General features: G+C 41.6%; 1 protein-coding gene across 3 annotated transcripts; it reads right to left on the reverse strand.

Annotated features, from left to right (window-relative positions):
- Positions 1–11,319: 11,319 nt before the first annotated feature.
- Positions 11,320–27,557, reverse strand: hsd17b3 (hydroxysteroid (17-beta) dehydrogenase 3). Of its 3 annotated transcripts, XR_013962599.1 has the most exons (12): positions 27,323–27,557; positions 22,020–22,066; positions 21,730–21,805; positions 21,424–21,531; positions 19,607–19,674; positions 18,885–18,929; positions 18,757–18,791; positions 18,426–18,507; positions 18,170–18,235; positions 16,008–16,157; positions 15,444–15,596; positions 11,320–14,898 (listed from the first exon to the last, which is right to left on the reverse strand). XR_013962599.1 is itself a non-coding variant. In XM_080739084.1 (11 exons), exons 1-11 carry the CDS (start codon positions 27,471–27,473, stop codon positions 15,501–15,503), a joined length of 924 nt encoding a protein of 307 aa, XP_080595210.1. In that variant the 5' UTR covers positions 27,474–27,557; the 3' UTR covers positions 11,320–15,500. The 3 variants fall into 3 exon arrangements, 2 of the variants coding, with proteins under 2 accessions (XP_080595210.1, XP_080595211.1); XM_080739084.1 differs by having other exon boundaries at positions 11,320–15,596; XM_080739085.1 differs by having other exon boundaries at positions 11,320–15,596; positions 21,730–21,832; positions 22,019–22,066; positions 27,323–27,425.
- Between the last annotated feature and the right edge of the window lie 146 nt (positions 27,558–27,703).

The following is a 27,703-nucleotide window of genomic DNA, read 5'->3' on the forward strand; positions in this document are numbered from 1 at the left end:
GTGTGTGGCATGTTGTGTGCCTTATTGCTGAATCTCGCAGCTGTGTTTGACCTCTTTCAGCTGTTGTACTGAGGTAAGCAGAGCTGCAAAGAGAGCTGCTCTGTGTAAAGTTGTGTTTTGTTTAGCAGAAATGAGAAAGTGCTGATAGCTATCAATAAACACAAGACAGAGTACGTGCCTCGACAGAACATGCGGCCTCGCAACACTGCGCGTGCATGTAGAGTCCTTCTGGGAGGTACAAGAGTGCACAATGTGTCTTAGCAGACACAGACAGGCCTCACACCTGTTCAAATCACAGATGGAGAATATAAAAAGGCCTTTCTCTCGTCTTTCCCTCTCTTTCTTCCCCCCTCTACCTCGCTCACTCTGTCTCACCCTCACCCTAGATTTGCAGATCCCTATCTGTCAGCTTGTAGTCATAATCTGGGTTGAGCGAGATAGCATTGAGGCTTAGCGTTTTACAGACAATAGCTGGGCCCACCAAGTGACGGACCGCGATTGGAGGCCAATAGAGAATAACTAGCATGCCCCAGTGACCGACAAAGCCCTCCTGTCCTTAAATCTACCTACAGGATTCCACCAAGGAGCTGAAGTGAGAAGTGCAGTCTCAATGAGTGTTGACTGACATGTTGAGTGTTGACGGTGTATCATTCTCAGCCCAGTTGATGGTCGAAGGTTCTGTTAGGATGTACCAGGACTTCATCTGAGAGGAGGCCTACACTGTAGATGGGTGTTGGGATTCAGATGCCATTTTGGACTGAAAAGCAAATTCATTGAGCACCTTAACTCATACCTCGCGATCCCCGTAGAGACCGTAGATTTCCCGCTGTACCGCGCTGCCATGCCCGTAGAGCCCGTAAAGTTTAATTAGCTTTAATCATTATGAAAGGATTAAAAGTATTAGCGCAGATTTTCGCTGATTCTGGCTCTTTAGGCCCGCCCCCCTAACTGTATCCGGTCATTTCCGGTCTGGACCGGATCCAGCTTTCCGTATCCAGTCTGAGCCTGGGCCATAGTCCCGCCTCCATTGGTTTACTGTGTAACAGAAGTGGAAGCTACTCGGCGATGGAACGCTCGTTTTTCAATCGGATTTTTGCTTTTGGAAACTTTGATCCAGTCTCTACACGCCTGGATTATGATCCCCGCACATATCGTGCGTTTTGTGCGCGAACGTGTCCACGTGTTACCATAGCGCACAGTTGGCTTTTTTCAATGCTTTTTCATGTAAACACTGGCTGATAAGCAGAGATACAGCGTGGCAACGGATATGTCTTTTTCAATGGGGTTTTTTGTATTCGAAAGCTTGTCACCGAGTCTACACGTCTACTAGATGAGTCGCGCACAGATTGTGCACGATGCGTGCGCGTGCCCACGTTAAAAGGTAAGGACAATTTGGCAGCTGCTTACTACAGCTATGTTTAAAATGGCAGAGAAATTGTTAAATGGTAAGTTACTATGAAAACCTCCACCGGCCGGCTGTCAGTCAGTCAGTCCCTCCGTCAGTCCCTCCGTCTGTCCGTCACTTCACTTCACATTTTTGGCCGTACTCTTATCTATGGCACCGTTGCCCCTATCCATACCAAACTTTGCACACACACTCCGTGGCTGGCAAACCACAACCTCCACCCCTGATTTCTCACGTGCCCCTGTTCTAGTGCCACCATGAGGCTGCGTGTATACATGCGACCTGACGGTCATTTAAGGAGTCTTACTGGTACAGTATAACCCAGTGCAGAGTAATGTTCTGCTCTTGTTCTGTCCAATGAGTACATGCACCATAGCAATTACCATAGCGATTATCAACGAATCAACGTGAACAAATTCTAATTGCGGCCGCATGAAAACCTGCAGATCGTGTCCGTCTGTCACACCTCATGTCACGCTCGGCCAGATCCCTGACATCATCTATTAAGCCCATATCTGTGAATGCCCATATATGGACATATTGTGTCAGTCTCTGTTGTTTCAGCGCTACCTCGATTCTAAATCGATTAGTCAGATGAACCATTTAAAGGAGTAGTTCACCCCCAAAATGACTTTTTTTCTATTGATTACTCATGCCATGGAGACTTGAGTTCAATAATATTTTTGGGTTTTTGTCGCATTCCTAAGACAAAAATGATTTTTTTTTTTTTTTTTTTTTTTTAAGGTACCCTGACAGTTTCCCCATCCACTGCCATTCATTCGGGTCCCCAACCAGGGCCATGGATTCGGGTCTCCATCCGGAATCAATGGGGGTAAATTAGCTATAATCACATTTTTGTCTTAGGAATGCGACAAATACAAAAAAATATTATTTAACTCAAGTCTCTATGGCATGAGTATTGAGTAATCAATAGAAAAAAAGTCATTTTGGGGGTGAACTACTCTTTTAAGGCCCATTTTATACTTTGTCGTACAAGGTCCCAACACATGAGCTTGTACATCAGCTATTTAAATAAAATATATATTAAAATTGATCATTTTAAATAATCGATTAAATTGATAAGTTCGATTAACTGTTGCACTCCTACAATCTCTTAGCAAGGGTCCTGAGTAGGGTTGGGACGATATGAACATTTCAGAAATCTCGATTTACGATATTATCGCGATAATCAGAATCCATTATCCTGGGACGGAACATTTGCCAAGAAATAGCAGATCTACAAGATCACAAAGCGTCGCAACGCGGTGTGAGCTTGTAGATCGGCAATTTTTTTGGCAAAGACATTTAATACAGAGTGAAAAAAAGACTGTATCAAGTATGTAGGGTTAAGTACCTTTTACCAATTATAGAGGGTTTAAGTGCTACCGGATATGCACCTTGGCAAATAAAAGGTGAATTGATCCCAGTGCATGACGGAGGACGATATCACAATAAATTAAATCTCGACCATACAATTATCGCGAGTGTTTTTTATATCACGATAAAGGATAATATGGCTTATCGTCCCATCCCTAGTCCTGAGAAACAACACTTGAGAAGGGACAGCTTGCATTTCCAGTTCTCCCATTAGCGTCTCGTCTCCTTACATCAGGGGTAGTTTGAGAAGTCTGTTTACATCTTCTGCCACAATGGCCCGAGTGTCTGCGAGCACGTGAGCGACCTGGACATACGGAGGAACTGCTGGCCCTGCTGGCTCTTCTCACTATAGGGGTTTATTTGCAGAAGTCTGCCACTGACACCTGGTTTGGTTTGATTAGTAAAAAGCTGTGAATGACTGCTGACCCCTGGGGACCCCGGAGCCTGCATGGGGCCTCCATCGTTCTCCAGGCTCAGGTTTCCACACATTTTTAACTCTGGTGTGTCGAAAAACTTGTCGGCTAATGAAGAACGAAAGAAGAAAAAGTAGCATTGTGTGTTACAAATTAATGTTCACTTAAAACCATGGGGGATTTAGGGCAATGCATGTATAGCTCCACATGGGGCATCGGTGATTGCAATGAAGTAGCTATCATTAGGTACTCTACAGAGATTGGTATGTGGGCATTAGATGTGTTTACGAGAGCTAGGGGTAAACATTTTGTACCTAATGCCTATGGGGCATATTTAGGTGACTCAGCAAGCAAACAACTCCATTGGGTGGATGGGTGGATATGGGGGGTGAACAGGGTTTTGCTGTTGTTACGGTAACGGGCAGAGGGGGTCCTTGAATGTGAACAAGAAGAAATCCCCCTCCCAGTGTTGCCATGTCTGCTTATTATAAGCAACTTTGGGCTTGTTTCTAAAGTGTAGTTGTTTATTTTGGGCTTGCTTGCGGCGCGTTGTGAGCCTGTACATCGACTATTTTCAAATATACGACGTGTTCAAAGTGCTCATGTGTTAGTCGCTTCTTTTGGGCTTGACCTGGTTGCTTAGTTATTTCTCTCCCAAAATCTGGCAACACTGCCCCCTTCCTTCATTAGGAAATTACACTCCATTGCTCCCCTCATTCCTGCCCTGTTACCCAGGGAACTGGTTAGCTGTAATTTGGGCTAATTCACTGGCTCCTGTGCACTTCCGCTCTCCATTGTGCCCCATCATAAAAGAGATATAACCCAGATACACACTTACGCCGCCTCCCCCCTCTGCCTCTAATGGCTACACACAGAATTTCTCTTTCTCTTTCCCCGCTCAAACACGCAGGCACACAATAAGGAAGAAATGAAGTGAGAGGCTAATCCTCATTCTGTCCCTCTTTTCTTTTCCTTCCTCGGTTCGACTGGAAATTGAGTGGAAACCCACTGTCTGAATATCAATGAACTGCTTGGAAGCTGAAGGTATCGTGCACTCTCAACACCTGCACAGAGACACAGTTTTGAGTAAAACGATGGGAATTTGAGGGAGTTGTTGAAAAACACATTGTGCCTCTCTCCCCCATCTACTCCTACTAGAAACATTTCAACAAGACACTTGTCCTCTCTGAGATTGCCCCCCCCCCCCCCCCCCCACCCACCCAAGGTGAGAGAAAGAGAGAGAAAAAATGGATGGATGGAGGTTGCTGTTTTATTTTTTTGCCTTTACACCGTCTGTCAGAACAAAAGGAATGGAAAACCGTGTGTTTTCCCATCGGGTAAATATTGAGAGATGAGAGACATAAACGTACAGAAGAAAGGCATTTCTGAGCCGCCTGGGCCTCTGTTGCACTGCCAAAGGGCTGTGCGTCATTTGATCCATTGTTTAGCTGTAGAGGGGTCTCGGTAAGCAAGCGGCTGCCTCCCGCTTCCAGCTGCAGCCTCTCTACTGTTTGTTTGCCGGGACCTTCGCCTTGAAGTGGGGCTACACAAACAAAGACTAGCCATATGTGAGCACTGGGCTGTTAAAGAAGTCACCGACCCTTTCTTCTCTCTCTCTCTCTCACCCTCTTCCTTCACCTCTGCTTTCTCTGCCATGCTTATTCTTTCTCTGCCGCCTCTTGCCTTCTTTTCTCCATGTCTTCCTCCCTTCGCGTAGCTTGCTTGCTGTGCTGACAGTGCAGCCTGTCCCTGACAGTCTGATCTGCTCTGGAGAAGATGAAGGGTTGGAATTATCATCTTGAGTTTCAAAAGACCTCTGCTGTGCATAGGAGAAAGGGTAGAAGGTGGTAGTGGTATTTTCTCCAGTGAGAAATAATTTCCCGCAAAACGTTCCTTGCCGAGAATCAATCACGACAGGCTTGAGATCAGACTCTGAGAGACGAGGCAGTAATTATGTCACAGAAATATGTCAGTTTTAAGTGTAAATATTCAAATATTTACCCTGGTGTGTCATATAGGCTACTACCAAGCACAGCAGATTCTGGTGCTGGAAAAATGTTCCACGAGAAAGCCACTGCAGGAAATATGCAGTGTATGTAATTGGGAAAATAAGGGTTGTATACTTTTGTAATAATTCACTCAAATCAGTGACACTCAAGCTAAAGTAGTATAACGTCTATTGGAAATAGTGTGTATTAATCAGTCTCATTGATGTGTTCATTTTTGTAGAAGTATTGAGGTGAATGAGTTCTAGTTCTAAACTCTCACTCTTGCACTAACCTTAATAAGTATTCTGGGCCGATGTGTGTACGAAGGTTAGTGGTCCTGACCGTGGCTCCTGGGTGGGCCTTCATGGCTGTGTGCTTGTCTTGGATCATCCCTGAACCCCTCTGTTTACTGAGAAAGCAAGCAACCAGTGTCCGAGGAGGAGAGAGGAGTCCTGGACAAAAGCATCCTCAAAGGGCAACACTCTCTCCCTTTCCTTGCTAATCAAACACCCATACACATAATGTAGAAAGAGTAACTGTCCTCCATCCCTGACCACCCACATAGGCCCGCAGTCATCCTTTGCAGAAAGACACAAAATACTTTAGTTTGTTCCCCATCGTTGATAATCCACTCATCTGACTGCTTTTGGGGCTTATCATATCACATTGGTGTTAAACTGTGTCCTTGTTAACCTGAATCCTGTTGTTAATTAAATGTATGATTACAGAGATATCGCCTCCACCTTTAAGAGGTGGTGGCATGGTGGCTTTAAGGAGGCAGGAGTTATATTGACTCATCAAACTCAAGAGAACATAATTTGATCTATGAAGGGCTTTGAGAACAGAAAATTAAAAGGTACCACAAAATTGCGGATCACCTCAGGTGAGGAAAGTCCCAGCTGCCATCAAAGGCGGAAAAACAACTTTTGATTTCAGCTGCAGGTGATAGTCAAACTGTTCACTGTGGCTTTGTAGGAGGCGCACAGTAGCCACATTACAGGTAACACGCCTCATGGAAATTCCCATCATCCCTGAAAAAGAAAGAAAAGAAAAAGAAAATATTTGCGCTTTCAATGTGTGGGGCCCAATGTTTTGGACTCTTCTTTACCACAATAACCACTGAAAATGTTTAATTCATTTAGTTACAGGATGGAGAGAATATTCAGAGACTAGCTGACCCTTGATCATTTTCAAAAGGCATGTTGGGTCCACAATACAATGAGGGATGAGTGAAAAGCTTCTTTGAAACCTTTACGTATGTCGCCCTCTAGTGGCACTAGTAACAAGCATGTCAGTGGAGTCAAGGAAGATCATTTAGTACTGGAAGCAGCAACATGACAGAAAAGTTCCTGACTGATGAATGTATTCAAGGTGCAATTATATACAGTAATTGCACCTTGGGGAAAGGACTACAGTTTCAAAATGATCAATTTTCACAAGTTCAAAAGGCTACAACTAGATAGCGCCATGTAACATGCTAGGCAAACTACTGTAGAAACTTCATCCAGAATTGTGAATTGATTGATTTATTTATTGATTGATTGAAGACTTCATTAGAGGTTTGCATAGGAAAAGGTACAGTTTCATGACAGTACAGTTCACTGGTACTGACAGACAGAACACAGGTGTTGAACTATGCAGAAGATATCATCAGAAGAATACCGGTAGTCGTAAAACAATGCAAAACAAATGGTATTTACAATAGAAAGGTCAGGGGGAGTTAAGGATAGGCTTTGTTTTCATTTACCAGTTTTGAGTAGCAGCCGCCTCTTAAGTGGCTTTTCAGTGCCGTTTTAAAGGAAGGTAGGGATTTATACTCTTTAAGGCCTTCGGTAGGGCGTTCCACATTTTAGCGGCATAGCAGGAGAAGGTATTGACCCTTTTTATGTGTGCCAAATCTGGGTTGGACGTGATCTGTGGAGCTGTGATCTGTGGAAGTGTGAACATCTTTGATGTTTTGGAAACATTTTGTCAGGTATTAAAACAAGTAGGCCTACCTTAGCAGTGTATCTTGTACACCAGGCCCATTGCAAGATGCTGTACTCTTTCTTTAATGGCTTTGAGCCGTTGCGGTACCATAGGTGGACTCCATAGTCAAAGTACTCATTTCTAACAATACTCTACAAAACTACTGTTTAAATTGTATTTCATATTGTTTAGTTTCACTTCAGTAAGGCAAATCAGAACCCCTAAATCTCACTTAAAGGGGGCGTGACACGGCCAAAACAGCTAATTATGGCTATCAAATTAGCCAATTTTTTTAATGATGTCATGTACCCCCATGTTAAATGACCCAATCAAATTAATTTATTGTAGTTACTGTACTGAAAGTAGTACTTTCTGTACAGTAACCGAAATAAATTAATTTGATTGGGCTAATATGGGGGGAAGGGCGGAGTCGATTATCCATATAATTATCTTTTGAAACTGCCCCAAAAAAAGCTGTCCGAGGTGTCTTTCCGACTTTCTAAACCAACTTTAAAACTATCAGTTCTAGGGGTAAAAATGATATAGCATTCGCTATAAAATCAATGGTTAGACCGATAAAAAAGTACATGTCTTCTTCAAAAAAGCTGTCAAAAAAGGTGTACAAGGGTCAACACGCTTCTCCCCGTCTATGCGACGGTTTTGTCGGCCATACCCTGCTGTCTCTTGCCCTAACCTGACTGGAGCACCCGGGACACCGGAGCAACCGTAGAACGAGGGACCAGCGATCTCCTCCTCCTCCTCCTCCTCCGCAGAGGAGGTCCGCGGCTCATACACTCTGTGTGTGTGTAGCCTGTGTGTGTGTGTGCTTTCGCGCGCGTGTGTGTGTGTGTACACACACAATAGCTCTCGCAAATAGCCGTGCGGTGCAGCGCTAGCCACGCTACACGCTAACAACAAGGTTGTGCGTGGCACCGCACAACGGACGAAGTATACATTGCGCGGCACCGCACGACGGACGAAGTATACATTCACTACTAACTGATACGGCCCCGCCTCCTTTTCAGACTGTTTGAAGAAACACCATGTGACCTACTGTATCATAATGTTAATTTTCGGCCGGTGTCGCCACTCCTTTAAGTACAAATGCACGACAGTTTAAATTTATATTCATTATAGACCCGTCCTACTTTCCATGAGAGATTTCTATGGTGATGCTTGTATTATACTTATTCTACCACAGATCTCTCGATCCAACACCGGGAATCCAACCTGTGCCTCTGGCAGTGTTAATGCCATGCTGTACCGCCACCATGGACCGGACGGGACAACTCGTATGTAGCGTTGGTGTTGTAGACTAAAACAAATTTGAATAATGTTGGTCAACTACCTTTTTTCACTGACAAAAACGAAACAAAAACTAAATAAAAACTAATCTATGATCGATGAAACTGAGACTAAATATATTGACAATTTCGTCAACAAATGAAGACTGAACTAAAATGTTAGGGAGAGACTAGTGGGGGCGGCCATAGCTGAATGGTTAGTGCCCATGCCTAGGACTCTGGAGGTCCCAGAGGTCCCAGGTACGATTCCAGCTCCAGCTATGTGTCGAAGTGTCCATGAGCAAGACACCTAACCTCTAACTGCGCTCCTTGTGGGCAGCACTCAGCTGGGTTAAGCTGAAACTGAATTTCCCCTGTGGGATAATATAGGTAATTATTATTTTTATTATTATATTAGTGGAGAGATCCATTAGAACTAACAGACAAGTACTTTTATGCTTGGGTGTTGCGCTGAAAATAGCACATCTACAAGTTGTGAGCTTGTAGATCGGCTATTTCCAGCATGCAACCAAGTGTAAAATCAAGCATTACTATGCCATCAAGGCCTGCCAAAAATAAAATGTATTACATTTTACTAAGATCTGCCATCAAATCTGCCATCAAATTCAACACTGTTTCATCATCATATGAATGTAACTGACATGAAATACTGTAGGTAAGCCATCAGTCATTCCCCACAGCTCAGGGTCACCCTACCCCTCCATCATCACCCTGTCTTTCTCTCCAACAGTTTTCCTCTTCTGCCTTTTCTGTCTCTCCTGGGATGGACCGTCCATCACTGCTGTCCAAATAGCCCAGTCACCTTGTGATTAGTGAGTGTTTTAGTTCAGACTTCCAGGTAGTACATACATACTCAGCCTGTGTGTGCGTGTGTGTGCGTGTGTGCGTGCGTGCGTGCGTGCGTGCGTGCGTGTGTGTGTGTGTGTGTTTCCACATAGGTCTACAGTCTACACCTTCATGTCTATGTGTGTCAGTATTGAGTAAACGTTTGTGCACGCGTTAAACCTGTAGCGAGCAGGGAATCAAGCATGGATCTCTAAGGTATTCTCATTTCTCAGAAACCACATAGAAGCTCCCCCCCCCCCCCTCATATGACCGCTGACTGAATCCATAGTTAAGACGTCTGCTCATCTACTCATCTCATCAAATGTCCCACTTCAATCTCAGAGGAGGACAAGCTAATGACCGTTACAGGTGTGTGTGTGTGTGTGTGTGCGTGCGTGCGTGCGTGCGTGCGTGCGTGCGTCAGACTGTGAGGGGGAAAAAGGGAGAACAGGACAGCAGTTCAGCAGATAAGGCGCCAGACTCTCATCCACACACCATTCTTCCTAGAGATTTATGATGCACACACGCGCGTGCGCACACACACACACACACACACACACACACACACACACACAGAGCCACCCTAGCCGGACAACAGGGGCAGTGTTTCACATTTTGTTATGTCTTAACTCACTGAACGCCATAAACGTCTTATACGTCTTTGGACCTCGGTGCCATAAACGTCTTTTACGTCTTTTTAATTAATCAAAAGTTTTATCATTTTTTCATAATTGTAATTTCAAAAAAATCGCTCTAGAAGTTGGCCATATGCCTCCGTGACCTGAGCGATACGGCCGATTTGACTGTAGCACCAGTGTAACACAGTCCGGCGGAAAATCGGTATAGCCGAAGATTGGTTCCGGCCGTTTAAATGTTATCTAAAACGTTCGTTTATACACTTTCCCGTGCATCCCTGACGAACTATAAGTACTCAAAAAACGCAGAAAATTCTCAGGATTCCAGCGGTGCCATCCATTCTTCTCTACCTATCCTTGATCGCGATCGCCAGGGTTCCGAAGTGAAGTAGCATGCTAGCTAAAAGGCCTGGCCAAAATGTAAACAACAGGCCCAAACCAAAAAAAAGATGGACGTCTTCTTCCTTCTTCTGTTAGTTGATCAGATAGTAGGAGACCACCCTCTGGTGGTTTTCAAATGGTATTGCACTCCAGATTGCACACAGGGCCCATCACAGCACACACATATGATGATGATCAAGACATCTTACACATGTTCTATTGAAGCCCAAATCTAATGATAGGATATATATATATAAATATACATGTTTTCCTTTGTAAGAGGGGTAGTGTGGCTTTCGATAGAAGCATAGATTTATATATGTAATTTAAGTACAAAATATGATTTTGGCCCCCATAAAAAGGCAAAATTAAGCAAAATGGCTGGCACCAGTTTTGTAGATTTTGAATAAAGGGTGGCATTCACTGAGTTAATGGCCACTCGTGGTTGCGACAAACATTACATTGATGCAAATCACTCAGGGACAAGTTACGTCTATTTTTATTATGTATTTTTTGTTCCACTCTTGTCACCCATTGTAACTTCAAACTCCATTTTAACCATGATAGATTCATTAAAAACACCATTATTCTTTTTTGGTGACTCATACTACCGTCCTAATACGCGAGCACGCCATGTTTTTTCAATAACGTTTTTAGTTTATTTTTTAATAATTTCTTATTGTATTTAATCTTTTCAATTTTCCCAAATAATTATTAAAAATAAATGAAAAAGGTTGTTGAAAAAGCACGGCCTGCTCACGTATTAGGAGGGTAGTATCACCAGAAAAAATAATGGGTGTCTTTAATGAATCTATCATGGTTAAAATGGAGTTTGAAGTTACAATGGGTGTGTATGGGGAGAGGCCCTGGGCCTGGAGGGCCTGGTAACATTTACATCAAATATCTAAATATTGAATCAAGCAAATTAAAAACAGTTCAGGGTGTTCATAAAAGCCTGATTAGACAATAAAATGACCAAACGTTTTTTTGAAAGTGAAATATCCCTTTAATACTTACACTCAGAACACACAGGCAAAACAGGGTTTTCAACTGATTGTGAACCAATACAAGGACGACCACTCTAGCTAAGAATCAACCTGGGGATCACTGTTGTGTTGGGTGGGGATATAATGGGGTAAGATTATTATTTGTATTCTTGACTATACTGATGGACAGGGGAATGGTCTTTCTTGTAATGTTCTGCCTCCAACCGAGCAATGCACTTATTCTTCAGGTATGCCAGTGTGGAATAACACTGTTAAAGAAATGTTGTTGCAAAAGGTAAAACAAAAACAACTGTTTTTCTATATGTTCTGTCAATTCTGCCTGACAACTCATTCAGACTGGATGGACAACGACTGTGCTACATACTGTACATGTACCTTTGATTGGTTGATTTTTCTTTATTAATGTGCCCAGCCTATATGGACTTATAGGACACTTTTACATTTCATTTGACATAAACAATTTGCCAACATAAAAATTCACACAAACTATGAACAAACAAATAAATAACCAATTTTAACACTCAAGATACTATTTGAAAAGCTGAGACGGTCTTCTACTCCAGGCTCTAGAAACAACATGTGCCGTCTTATAAAGACTTATTAATTAAACAACCATTCCAACTTCTGGCCATCATCCTCCCAGAATAGCTCAGGTTTTCGTTTTTTGCATTACATCAAACAAAGGGACCCTCAAATCATACAGAGTACAATAAAACATAAAATGGAATTCATTTTCAATATCTTTCAGGTCACACATTGCATATCCTATTCCCTTCTGGCACAGCCCCACATTAATAGCAAGAGGTGTGATACCAGCTTTCAGCTGAGCACACAATGACTGCTGTTTTCTGGTTTAAAATGATTTTACATAGTGCTCAGTACCAAAACAGTACTTAATCTGGACATATGATCCAAGTTTTGGCTTAGACCATATGTTGTTTGACCATTTCTCTTCCCCAACCGAATCACTTCTCCCTTTTGCCTGATCTCCATCGATTCCCAACCCATACGGTATCTCCCTGTATTTCAAGAGAAGGGGCAAATGCATGTACCCCAAGGAAACACCTTATATTCTGGATAGAATATTCAGATTCTGGAGTATGTGGAATAACCAATATCTTTACAAATGTTCTTTTTACGAATTATTGACCCAACAGCTCTACCCACAGAGTCAGCCAATATTCCAATTCCAAAAGACATAAATTCATCTAGTGTAAAGTACTTAAAGTTATATGCTTCAGTATAGTCCAGAGACAGGGTACCAAATGAGAGGTTCAGAAGAGATCTTACTGTACCCTTTTCTTCCTAAAGTGCATAATCTGAGTTTAATTATAATATTCATATTCACAATATTCAGCATCTTCTGTAGAGCATCTCCGTTTCTCCATTTCTCAATATTCAAATTGGTTATTGGTATTCTTATTAACAGTACACATTGTACAAAGGTTAGACAACACAAAAAGCTTTGTTTCCATTGTGTTATACAAATACAAATATTTAGTTTAGTTTATTTCAATCCTCATCAACGAAAAGGCATAGGCTGAAGCTATTTATGCCCATCCTTTATACATGTGGATTCAACAGTTAAAAAGTTCATAGTGAATGAACACTCAAAATCATTCCATATTTACATACAAGACTGCTTACACTGTTCGTAATAAACGAACACTCGTTATTCAATAATTACATTCAAGACTTCATACTTATACACCAAAGCACACACAAACGTAGATTTGATATACCCATATATACACGTACAAATATACCTACTGTACTGTATACAAGCACCAACACTGCCACGTCATACCATACACCTCAATCCATCAATTAACTAGTTATTACAGGACAACTTTCGTTTTTTACAACAAGGGTTCATAATTTTAGATCGTAATTAAAGAATATAAAACTGAGTGTTCCAATTATTTCATTTACTTCTTTCTATTGTTTTAGAGATTCTTATTTCAGTGGTTGGGGGCATGCATACAAGTGGCTAAATATGTCATTTTACACAGAATAAGCCCATTCCCAAGATACAACGCAACATTTCATGGTTGGATGTGACTTATGGGGGGGGGGGGGGGGCTAGACGTGTTACTGTAAATAGCAATAAAGAAACTGCTGGCTTATTGTGTCTAAAAATACATATTTAGCCACTTGTACGCATGCCCCCATGCGTACGCATGCCCCACATTTTAGCACGGTAAACGCGATAAAACAACAGAACGAAGCAAATGAAAACATTTTAACACTCACTTTTTCTTTTCTCTAATTACAATCTAAAATATGAACCCTTGTTGTAAAAAAACAAAGTTGTCCTTTAAATAAATATTATCCTTTTATACCGAGCAGACAACACTCCCTAGTCTATATATATATTCACATATCACATATACATTACTATAATAGAATAGAATAGTACAGTACAGTACAGTACAGTACAGTACAGTACAGTACAGTAATGTATAATAGTACATATCTGCTGTTGGACCAAAACCTCCTATCTAACTCCAAAATGTTCATTTTCGGGAAAATGAGCTCAAGTGGAGTTAGGAGGTTTTGACCGAAGGGCTTTTTACCACTTTTGATTGGTTCAATACTATTTTAACCAACACACAGATGTAAAGGGTGTCCATTAGCACATATTTATGGAAAGAAAGAGAGGGCCAATCGGGTGGAGTTAGCTGGCTTGGCAAAAAGTGTGGACTTAGGAGGTTTTGTCCCAAGCACTTTTTACTACTTTCCATTGGTTCAATATTATTTTAAACAACACTCAGATCAGATGTAAAGGGTGTTCAATAGCCCTGATTTATGCCAAAAAATCAAACACCTCAAAAATGGAGCAAATTGTCTGCAAAAAAATAAATACAAATTAAATAATAATAATAAATACATAAATACTTTGCATATATCATTTATACACCACAAGTAATATCTGAGCTTGTTGACCTATACTCACCCATCTGTACAAACTGTTGTCTATTGTCAGTATAACTTTAACCCAATTAAGCCCTACCCCTCTAATACCATATCTATCCATCTTCTGAAAATGTCATGGTCAATAAAATGCCTTCTTTAGATCAATAAATAATCCTATTCTCCACTGAACTAATTCTTCTATTAAATCTATTGGTGCCATTGAAGTTGATTTATTGGTTCTAAAACCATATTGACAATCTGTCAAATGTTTTTCTATGAAATTGTCCAGTCGTGAAGAAATATACAACAAAACATTTTGGAATAAAGCTCAGTAGAATAAAATATATATTTAAAAAGAATTATATGCACTTAAAAAAGAAAAAAAATCTAAGAAATTCCATGAATTAAAAAATATATAATAATGAAGAAATATTGATATTGTGCGCTTGTAGATCTGCTATTTCCAATCTCTTTTGGGTCCTGACCTGAAAAGTTTAGGAACCACTGCTTTGTTATACATGCCGATAGTTCTGTTGAACATTTTTACATCTCTTTTTCTCCCATTTTAATCATTATGCCATTAACCTGCCACACATTGCTGCGTGGGGAGGTGTCCAAGCTCCAGCTGACAGGCACCGCTGCAGCCCTCCCTGCCCACACAGTGCCCAGCTTCCTGTCCCTGAAACAGTACCATGTTGTTAGTACAGATGCTCGGACAAGCCAGATGTACCGCCATGGAATCAAACCACTAAATGCAGCAGTGGTGGAATCCTTTGTACTGGCCCTTTCAGTACAACATTGTGTTTACTACCCCAAATTTGATTGGGGTCCAATGGAGATGGCATTAAAGTAGTAGTTCACCCCCAAAATGACTTTTTTTCTATTGATTAGTCACGCCATGGAGACTAGAGTTCAATATTATTTTTAGTTTTTTTGTCGCATTCCTAAGACAAAAATGTGATAACAATACATTTACCCCCATTCGTTCCAGATGGGGAACCGTTTCGAAACGGGTCCCCATCCGGAATCAATGGGGGTAAATTTACTCGAATAAAATTGTTGTCTTAGGAATGTGACAAAAAACAAAAAATATTATTGAACTCTACTCTCCATGGCATGAGTAATCAATAGAAAAAAAGTCATTTTGGGGGTGAACTACTCCTTTAAGATGGCACTCCAATAGCCAACATGTGTGGCTCTGCATGGCTCTGTTTAGTCACTTACAGTATTTACAGTGCACAAGATGACAATGTGACATTCTTGCTCAGAGAAGTGTAGGTTCTAGTCCCTGAGCCTCTTCTTGATAAAATCTTTCAAACCGTCCTGCATGTTCTCAGAGTGTAGCATCTGAAGAGGAATGGACTGTAGAATCCAACCCTGTTAAAGCAGGAACGCAAGAACGCACACAGGCGTGCACGCACGCACGCACGCACGCACGCACGCACGCACGCAAGCACGCACGCACGCACGCACGCACGCACGCACGCACACACACACACACACACACACAGAGAAAATATCTGATCTTAAAGCTCATAACGAGTCTCACAGGCGATTGTTTCTTTGAAACCTTTCGCCTGGAAAAAATGTCCCAAAATACGTGGTTAATGGTTTATAAGTGGTTAATGGTTTATTACTACATCATTAATACTTCAGATTTATATAGTGCTTTTCAAGGTACCCAAAGACGCTTTACAAAACAAATCAAAAAATAAAATAAACTAACTTTATTTAGGAGATAATAATTAAAAGGATAAAAGAGCAAAGATTTTAGCGGGGAAATCTTACTATGACTGTGTGACAGATGCTGCCGTATGTTTTGTCTCCCGCTCTGACATACTGCAGGGAGGTCTTGACAAAGTCCTCTGCTGTAGGAGTCACCATGTTGGTCTTCATGTTGCCTGTCATTGGAGTTGAGACTCCAAATGGACTCACTGCCTGAAGGAGGGAGTGTTTATTAAAAATGCGTCCGGACTGGTAGGCATTACAAAATGTCATTGTGAAGTGACAGGTGAGAGAGGTAAACAATAGAACCGATGATTCTTGTTTACAACATAAAAACAAATAACACACTATATCCTATATTAAAATTGACTAATGGGAGGGCAGGTGGATGGATCACGCTTAGCCTATAATGTCACTATGATTCAGCCATAACCAGGGCAGGAATTTCATGGAGGCCATGAAGGCCATGGCCGCCGTTGCCCCTCAGTTTGGCCTTGTGCCCCTCAAACCAATGGCATGACCTGAGGCCACAGTGGCCTTAATGCCCCAGCTGACTGTACCACTTTCTCCTCTGTCTCTTTCTGGTCAATATGTAGACAGTAGACACCGGTGTCTCTTTCTTGTCATGAAGACACCAGTGTCTTTTGTTGAGATTCTGAAATCTTAACACCCCGAGTCCCCATCTTTAAAGCAATCCAATGACTTTGATTGATGCAGGGCTGAGCGTGGATCAGATTGTAAATGCCATCATGTACCTATTTCACTGCAGATTAGGTTATCATCCCTAACCCTTAAATTCAAGAAAATCTTTCAATTGACTACAATCTTGTTTTATTTGATGGCCTTCCTGCCCTGGCATTTGGCCTTTGTGTCCTCAAAAAATGAACAAAACCAAAGGCCAAGTGGCCTTGCCCCTAAAAAGATGAAATTCCAGGCCTGGCCATAACCATACAAGTAAGATGCCCTAAGGGCGAGAAGTGACCGTGAGGTCGCGTGAAAACAACCGACTTTTAAAATTCGGCACTGTTAACTCATTTACTGCCAGATTTATTTATCTCTCTCTGCCAGCATTTTTTCATTTTTTCATTACCTTTGAAAAATTATAGAATAAAATTGATCCAATCCAGCCAACACACACACACACACACACACACACACACACACACACACACACACACACACAGGTAATGCATGTTACCGCATAGAGACACACGGGCTCCTACAAATTCACGCCCCCTGTTGTGACTGCGGACCCACTTCGGGTAAGGGAGAACAGCTGTCAATGCAATCCTTATGAGAGGCGTAAAATATAGTAATTTCACTGGTTAGATACGGAGGTTGTAGGGATTTTATTTGTGTTCTAATAATGTGTCCCATTTGTTAAATCTTCCTTTTTAATGTGATATAACTGCCATCGCAATATACAACCCACAACATACTGTAATTGTGTAATATACTTTATCAGTGAGTCAAAAGTGCTAGCATTGGAAAATGTAAGTTTAAGTGGCCACATGGTACACACGTCATGGACGCATCCCTTGTGGTTTTCAATACCCAGATACGCTTGTATCGCGTGTATAATTAGGCTATTTATTTTGGGAAGTTATCGCATCTTGTTTCTTCCAAACTGAGTCTTGCAAGTTATTTTAGGATTAATACTATCTACTACTACTAATACTACTTGAGAATTCACTCTGTAGTTGAAAATGTCGGTATCTTCAAAGTCGGCGCTCGTAAATGCATAGCCGTAAAGACAGTGATGTCACTGAAAAGCGACAGGTTCTCTGTCTGCCATCTCCCCTCTGCTTTGTTAACATTATGGGTAATCCGTTCAAGTGGCAAATTAAATGTGACATACATCATTTATTTAGAAAACAAGAAGATATGATGGCAGAGTCAGTCCATACATTTGGAAACATATTTTTATTTAAATCAATATAGTCTTCAGTTCATGTAGGATTATTTTAATATTAGGCTAACCACAGTTGAATTGCATTGACTTTCTATGGGCTGGCTTGCAGTACACCGTTCTCCCTTACCCGAAGTGGGGCCGCTGTCTTAACAGTTTTGGGAGAGCTTTTGTTTTTGTCAAGTTGTCTTTGTTTATGTATGCAACTATGCATGGCATGGATGTATTAGTTGTATTGTTTTGTCTGTTGTACTCTCTGTATTTTTGTGATAAGGTTATCCTTTCAATAAAAGGTACTATATACTACTGTATGTACCTGTATTAGGATTCCTTTAGGTTTGTATTCAGCCTGAAGACCTTGGGAGAATCTCTCCACAAACACCTACATGGGTACAGCGAACACATGCACATGCACAGACATAAATGTATGCACATAAAGGCACAGAAACAGCTTATTGCATCGCAGATAATACAGTCAAGTGCTGATGACTGAAAGCAAAACATACTTAATTTAAGTATACAGTAAATCAAGCATAATACTGTACTGATGTACCGGTAGTAGGTCTACTTACCTTTGAAGCGGAGTACAGGGTGTATAATGGGCAAACGACACAGGTCATTCCAGTGGAAACATTCACAATCACTCCTTTCCCTCTGTGGGGCAGGTAAACCCATGCACGCACGCACGCACGCACGCACGCACACACACACACACACACACACACACACACACACACACACACACACACACACACACACACACACACACACACACACACACACACACACACACACACACACACACACACAGACAGAAAATCACTAGCCCATGTGCCTAAAACGAAATGTTCTGCAGCAAATCATGTTTTTCTAATCCTATTAAAGAAGAAAATAAGTTTAAACCTCTTTTCCATGCCTGGAAGGATTATTTTACACATCTATGAAGAGAAAAGATAAGGCTGTTTAGAGGCAAAGATTTTATCACAGAAAAGATTTGTTAAAAGACAAAACAAAACAGGCTACACACTCACCTTTGCCATCACTCTCACATTGCAGTTTATGACTTTTGTAATTGTCTGCAACCATGATAAATACATATTCATTAACTGTGCTCTCTTATGAAGTGACAATGTTGAGAAGAGGAGGAGAAATTATGCAGGTTGCAAGGCAAAGACAGTGAACAGATGTGGGGAAGACTAGATAAATTAGTCAATCAGATATTCAAGAGACAAAAAAAGCCAACAAGTTTTGTCGGGTTAGTGAAAGTAAATGAGTGGATGAGTCAGTTAAAGGACTTGTCTGACATGTGGTATTTGATATTCTGACCATTTAAAAAAAAGCACAACATAGTTTGTTAGATTTAGTTAGCCATTGAATTCAGTTAACTTGCTTAAGATGGGTAATCCAACACACAAATATATAATTGCTTGTGCATATATTGTCAACATTATGTTATTGTTGCATTTTAATCCATTATAATGAGCAGATTGATTTGAAAATTCTAGCCAAAACCCTGTTGAAAAGATTTATTCACAAACGAAATTCAAACATCAATGACTTGGGTAGACGACCCAATGGTTTCTCTTTCAATGGAAACTGCTCTGGAACCATCATTTTGTGTGCCTTCTAATGGCTAAATAATTACATTTTGGATGAAAATGGAAAGCAAGGGAAAGCAACCCATAAGTTAGAGTCTTATAGCCATTTCAAACAACAGCATAGAGTAGGCTACAGACTGCTGAATATTGCAAACCTGCTCCAGATCTGCAAGGTCAAGGTATTTGCAAGGGATGCGGCTGGGCAATATACCTACATTATTAACTAAAAGATAAAAAGGAAAGATTCAGTGTCAGACTTCAGCAGATACTGACTATATTGCTACATTATATAAACTATACAGTGAGTACAATGTATGTTCAGGAAGGAAGACTACGCCTTCAAACAAAAGATTGTTATTTACCATGCTCCTCATTCTACTCCCATGCTCTATTCCTCAGGTAACAATTCTATTAATCCCCATGGTAACTGAGTCAACTCCACCCTCAAATCATGTGCCATGGTATTAAACTGATCATAGCTCCACCTCTGCCACTCACAGTGGCACTGCTGCCATCTCCAAGATAGCGCCGCCCATGGCTGCTGTGGTGACTACGTGTGTTGCGTTCTGTTGGTGTTGTTTTGTGTTTGTCTGTTTACCGGTATGTTATATGTGAAAAAATGTATTTGAATGCAATAATGTAGTATGCCAAAACAAATTCCTATGTGTATTACACAAATGGTTAATAAAGTAATCTGAATCTGCCATGGTAACTGATAGCTCTCCTCCCCTTCCGCCAATAAGTGAGGAGTACTTAAACCTGACAGTTCTGCCCGTCACTCGCGCATCTTACTTCGCACCCCTCCCTCCCTCCCATCATTACAGTGCTAACCTACTGTATCTTTCCAAGTCTCAGGTTCCAGATGGGGGTCTCGGAGTGATGGCTTGTCCACAGACGACTGCCATGAGGAACGCCTATCTCTCCAGATCCCATGCCAAATACTCTGCATCTCCACTCCCCTTGAGCCACCGGTTATGCATCCCTCTCCTTCCCTTCCCTCCTCCCCCCCATTTCAGGGCCCTTCAGCGCCTGTGCACTTTCAGGGCCCGTTCCCTTCAGGTCTCCGGCCTCGTCCCCTCACTCATTCGTGCCCCCCCCACACACACACACACACACACACACACACACACACACACACCTTCCTCCCTCGCCACCATCATCCCTCACCCCCTTCCTCACCTCCTCAGCCTCGCCCCTTCATCCTCACACCCCCAGCCACACCTCACCTCACACTCCCCCTCCCCTTCCTCACGTAACCATTCGTGCCCCTCACCATCACTCCCACATAGGGATGGGACGATAAGCGATATTATCGTTTATCGTGATAAAAAACACTCACGATAATCGTATCGTGGAGATTAAATTTATCGTGATATCGTCCTCCATCATCCACTGGGATCAATTCACCTTTTAATTGCAGAGCTGCATATCCGGTACCACTTAAACCCTCAATAATTCAGGTACTTATAATATATGTACTTATACAGTCTTTTTTTTCACTCTCTATCAAATGTCTTTGCCAGATATTTTTTGGCAAATGTTCCGCCGCAGGATAATGGATTCTGATTATCGGGATAATACTGTAAATTGCGATTTCCTTTGTCACAATAATCGTGATATGACATGTTCATATCGTACCATCCCTACTCCCACATCCTCACCTACACATCCTCACATCATTGCCCCTGCATCCTCACCCCCTGCATCCTCACCCCCCAACACTTCCTCATCCCCTTCCCCTCCTTCCCAACCCCTCTTCCCTCGTCCCTCCGCCATCTCCATCCATGCATAACCTATTCCTTATCCCGACAGGTTCATCTCATGCTTTTCTAAATCAAGAATGTTAAACAATGTTTGGTTTGAAGGCGTGGTCTGTACTAGTGAAACTATATTATAAACATGTTCTAGGCAATCTCAGAAGTAATACATTATCAATGATTCAAAGACCACATTTAAGAACAGAAAAGGTCACCCAAGACTCCAATGTTCAAGTCCTTGAGTTTGTTCTCAACTTCACCAATGATGTTTTCCTCTGTGAGATCTCCTACTATCACTATCACCTTCTGACCAGTAGTTTCACCTGTGAAAGAGTGATAAGGCAAGTTGCTTCCAATATTACAGCAAGTGTACAGTATATCTGCAGTCTGAAGGAATATACTTTTAGTGTTAAATTATGCTTGATTCAAAAAGCAAACACAAACATGACATTGGAGGTTAAACATAAATACAGATGCTGATAAACAGGGTCATTGTTATGCTGGTATTTGAGTCTTCTCACTTATCTCCTTGGCCACCATTTCCAATTTCTCCTTGGTTCTGCTCACAATAACCACATTCATCCCCTGAGCAGCCAGCTGGGGGCAGCAGAGGTGCCACGGTGGCCAGTTTGGTAACCCATATTGAAATGGAAATTAAATTAATTTTAAATAAACAATTACAATTACGTACATGATTAAACAGTAGACCTACAAGAATTATTTACAAATATTAAGTATGTATGCACTGCATAGGCAGGGGTTATTGCCATCAAGGACATACTATAGTATAATAGATCTAAAAAATAAATACCTCAATGGCATATGCTTTCCCTATCCCATCAGAGCTGCCAGTCACCACTGAAAGAGAGGAACAACAAACAACAAACAACAATCACAACAACAAATCAAATCAGTGACACACCGATTGCTTTTTTTGTTTTGCTGCAGTACCCATGCTAAACTGGGAACTGTTGTTGCACATCTAATCATCCTCTGCATTCAAACAAAACAATGAGAGTGTGTGTGTGTGTGTGTGTGTGTGTGTGTGTGTGTGTGTGTGTGTGTGTGTGTGTGTGTGTGTGTCTCCCCCTATCTCTCTCTCTCTCTGTGTGTGTGTGTGTGTGTGTGTGTGTGTGTGTGTGTGTGTGTGTGTGTGTGTGTGTGTGTGTGTGTGTGTGTGTGTGTGTGTGTGTCTCCCCCTATCTCTCTCTCTCTGTGTGTGTGTGTGTGTGTGTGTGTGTGTGTGTGTGTGTGTGTGTGTGTGTGTGTGTGTGTGTGTGTGTGTGTGTGTGTGTGTGTGTGTGTGTGTGTGTGTGTGTGTGTGTGTGTGTGCGCGCGCGCGCGCGTCTGTGTTTGTGTTTGTGTGTTATCTAAATCTGTTCTCACACAGTGTACTCATGCCAATGGAACATGTCCCCAAGCTCTGATAAAGACACATGGCACTGAGTGCCTCTTGCTGGCAGCTCCAAATGACCCCTGTCCTGGTCACAAGAACCTCCTATAAAAGGAGCCTTATTGCGACCGTCAGGTCGCAAGTTACTATGAAAAGCTTCACCGTCTGTCTGTCTGTCTGTCTGTCTGTCTGTCTGTCTGTCTGTCTGTCCATCACGTCACGTCACGTCACGCCACATCACGTCACGTCACGTCATGTCACGTCACACTTTTGGCCCTACTGCACCGTTGCCCCTATCCATGCCAAACTTTGCCCACACACTGTGGGCTGGCAAACCACAACCTCCAGCCCTGATTTCTTGATTTCTCACATGGACACAGTATCTCTAAAGTCATGTCATCAACATGGATCTATTCTGTCCCATTTCCCATATTCCCTCCTGATTGGCTATGATTGCCTTCTAAAGTTTGTGTATGCGACCTGGCAGTCGCTTATCTCCCGGTATGCCTTAATACTCAACTAAAATCTAAAACACTGTAAATATTTATTTTTATTTTAGAATTACTGTATAGGTTACACATTTTTCACTTTCAAGTTGATGATGTTATTTGTCTATGTTTGGTCCATGCATGCAGCCCCTAAAGAATGTATGCATGTGCTAATAAAATGTATTTAAAATATTGTTTCGATGCTCATTAACCTTAGGAAGTATTATGGTGTTTTTTATATTAGCATATGCATTACATACATTTCATAGGGCTGGACCACACATGGACAAATGACATCATCATCAACATGCAACAGGAGCGGGCCATATTGAGTGAAAGATTAACTATTTCTAAAATAAATAATATATTTAAGGTTATTTCTAATTTGAGTTATATAGGCAATTATTATGTATTAAGGCATATAGGCCTAAGGCTTATTAAAAAAAGCCACTAAAGACTAAGCTCCAAACCTCCCAAAACAAACTGATTCGACTACTTCTCGACCTGGGGCCCATGGCCCACGTTTCTCCCACACATTTTGCTAGCCTAAGAAGATGGCTCAGCGTTGAAGACAGGGTTAAACAACTAAAAATGTGACAAAATAGTCAATGCAAATCTGCCCTCAATCCCCTCAGTACCCGCTTATCTGACCAACATCTCCAAAAGGTTAGCGACACCCACAGCCACAACACCAGAGGGAGCGCACACAACGATCTGATAACACAAACCCATAAGACAAATATGGGTAAATTCTCCTTCTACAACACTGCCACCCAGGTGAGGAATTCCTTGACTACTTCCCTTAAAACGTTTAGCTTGCTGGCTTCCTTCAAAACTGCCCTGAAAACCTTTAGGAGGCCAGAGAAGGAGGTAGTTATCACTTCTCCCATAGACAGGGAGCCCCTGGAACCCTGCCAAGGACCCCTGGAACCCTGCTTTCAGAACCTCTGCTTTAGCTCATCCACATCCACCTGTTCTGATGTCATCAGTGAGAGATAATGCACAGATGTACTGTCTGTATGATGCCGCAAGGATTATAATTTTTGGTTTGTTTGGAGTCGTTTTGGTGGCTGCATGAGGCCACAAGGAAGGCACTCCAATAATGTGCAGCTGGAAGAAAAAAATAAAGTGTGCGTGTGTGTTTTTCCCCCTCTGTTGATTCAGGTCTGCATGGTGTTAGCTTTTTAGACATTAAAGAAAAGAAGAGGCCGCACTGCTCGTAGCCGATTACAAGTCTTCTGAGCATTCTAGACATTTACGTAACAGCATGCTGGTATTTAATATCCATTTGTCCAAATGTTGGGCTTCAACCAGGGCACTGTGCTCTTACTTACAAGGTCCACAAGCCCTCCTAACCATTAAATATTTACTGGCTACAGCAATGACAAAATACACAAAGTGGTGATGAAAGGGTTTGGGCTTTGCCAACATTTGCAGAGTCAGCTGGACATTTTTGAATATTTTCTCCTTGATTTTTTTTATATGTGTGTGCACGCTACACTGACACACACTTCAACCTCATGAGAATGTCCTATTCAGGTGGTGAGCTGAACAGTGGAGAGTTCCTCTGTGACCCTGTTAATGATAATGGTGCACTTCAAATCTGTGAGCAATGGCTTGAAGAGCCAAGAGGCCACCGTTCCAGAAAGTGCTCTATTTCTCAATGGCCTGTTTGTCTAGAATCCTCAGAGTACAAGTCTACATAGTGCCAGAACTCTCTGTTTTCCTCCTATCTTTCTCCTCATGTCAGACAGAACGATGTGAAGTAAGAACAGATGAAAATCACATTTGAACTAGAACTAAGGCTGGGAAATATGGACAAAATGAATGCATTTTCTGAAAATTTGCCACATATTTTGAAAGTATAAAAGGGACTTATGTCATATCAGATATCAATTATGTTATCCAGAAACCCAGATGATATCTAGTCTTGTATCACAAGATATATATATTGATAAATATATTGATATGTTGTCCAGTCCTACAACAAGGATCATTACTGCAGGACCAGAGAATAGATGGATCATTGACGGAGACAGAAACAAATAGAGAAGGTAACATTGGTGAGAATGGTCACACATTAAAACGTGAAAAGGGGTGCCTGCCCCATGGCCTAGTGGTCTAAGTGCATACCACACTAGGCTCTAATCCCGATTCCAACAACCTTTGCTGTGTGTCACTCCCAGTCTCTCTCTCACTGTTTCCTGTCTATCTCCACTGTGTGTACTATTCTTCTTCTTCTTTCGTGTATCATCGTCCTTTTTTTTAATTTTTATACTTTATTGTGTCAAAACATGCACAATGCATCGTCCTTGATAATTGGGTGGCGACATTTGTTTCACAAGATTTTCTTGTTACTTGCAGGGGAGGTGTACTATTAATAAAGGCAGAAAAGAAAACATTATAGGTTCATCAATTGGTGGTGAAAGCACTCTGCTCAACACACACACACCTCCATGCATGCACACGTTGTAAACATGCAACCTGAATGAATGAGAATGTACATACGGCATAGAACCAAAATGGACCCTTATGGTCCATTTACCATTTGTCTCATTTTGTACATTCAGATTTAAATGAACACTCAGGCATTTAGAAAAAAAAAGAAAAAAAAAAGAGAGACATATTAGGCTCTTGACAATAAGCTGAAAGAGAGACAAACTCATACATGGTCTGACTGGAGAGATGCCTTGAAATGAAGTGGAAGGTGGCATTTTAACCGTCCAAGAACATACTGTTCTAATTGCTGTTTTTTTCCGCTGTACTGGAATGGAATGAAAGCGGGAAAGAAAGGAAAGATCGGCATTGTTAGTTCCTTTATGAGGCAACAGAACACCACGGTTTTAGCACTAAGGGGGGTTGTATGAGCTCCTCAGATGACAGTGGATCCCATAAGATGTTACAACTGCCCTTGAATGTCCAAGAGCCTTTCTGAGAATTCGGGGGATAAGGGGTTTCTCATGGTTGAACTTGCATTGAATCCCTGCTCTCGGCTGAGGTGTGTTGGATAGAAATGCACCAATAGTGTGTCCTCTGCTATGGTGCTCGAGTACAAGTATGGACACTGGTTTGAATCTCTCAGCTCAGCCAGCTGGCCTGGGAAAATCTGAGCAGAGGTTTGACTATTAACACTGTGGTCATTTTAAATAATATTCACGTGAGCCAGGGCCCTTGAGCAAAACAATATTATCATTATTATTTAAATTGAAATAGATTTAGTTTTGCATAGAAGTTCAGGGCCTAAAGGTAAGGCCTGTGTTGTTACAGGCCCTAGAAATAGAAATTAATGTGACAATTGTGTGTAGTAAGGCAGTGGTAAAACAAAAAAACAAAACTAAAAGGTCTGTGTGTTTTCTCATGTTCAGGTACCGGTAACTTAGGAATGGACTTACGGACCATGGTTATAGAGCTCCTTTACAAATTCATACCATGTTATGACGAAGACTTTGTTAAGTATTTACAGCCATCATTATTCATTCATTTTATATAAATGCCTGAAAATGATCATTAACAAAGCTTACAAACAGATGTATATCTTGTGTTTTTACATTATTATATATAGATCAAGGGACAGATCTTAATCCACATCTTGCAGGAACTCTCTCTCCTGCAATAGCTCGTATCCATCATGTTACATGTTACATGCTGTATGCAGCAGCCAGTCTAAACTTGCAGGACCAGGCAGACTTTCAAGACCTGTTTTCTACTTCCTTGCACTACTTCCTTGTGTACGCTAATTACAAGTCCCTCATACACTTTGTCCAACCACCTAAAAACGGTTTAGCATACTCACAGGTAAACAAACACAAGAAACAAAGGTCAATGACTATCTGTGTGTTTGTTTAATTTGACTTTGGTACAAGATGGGAGGAGTTTGCCAAGGGCCATGCAATGAGTGCCATAAAAGTGTCAACTGTCTGCCAATATCAAGCATGACAGTTACATGCTTGATTATTAATCACACTCATACACAAGCATGTATGCACGCACACAGGCACGTATGAGGATCATTACTGCAGGACCAGAGCATAGATGGATCATTGATGGAGATACAAAGAAACACGGTACAGTACATTAGTCAGAATGGTCACACATTAAAATGAGAAAACTAATCATTACATGTTTACACACACACACACACACACACACACACACACACACACACACACACACACACACACACACACACACACACACACACACACACACACACACACACACACAGTAGCTCACCTGCCCACTCTCCCATGGAGGTGAAGAAAGACTTGGACAGTGGGAACCACAGTTTAGGAAACAGCGTTCTAGTGAGGAAAACCACCTTCATGCCATAGTAGACAACGACTGCTGAACCGAGAGAGATAAAAAATAATTCCATGAGATCCATGATGACAAACAATGAGCCTGTTTGCCTGACACAACAAGCTCAGCCCTGCGAGCACGTTTGCTTGTGCCTCCTCCCTGGCCAAAGGTTTTCACTCAAGAGAGCCTATAAAACTGGAGAATGACATAGAGAGGGAATAGCCTTCCATGGGCCACTCCTCCTTCTGTTCATACAAGTCTAGATTAAACACACTAGACTCATGGCATTATACTATTTTGATTGAATGAAACAAA

The sequence above is a fragment of the Nannobrachium achirus genome, assembly GCF_963921795.1.
Source record: "Nannobrachium achirus genome assembly, chromosome: 12".
NCBI lineage: Eukaryota > Metazoa > Chordata > Actinopteri > Myctophiformes > Myctophidae > Nannobrachium > Nannobrachium achirus.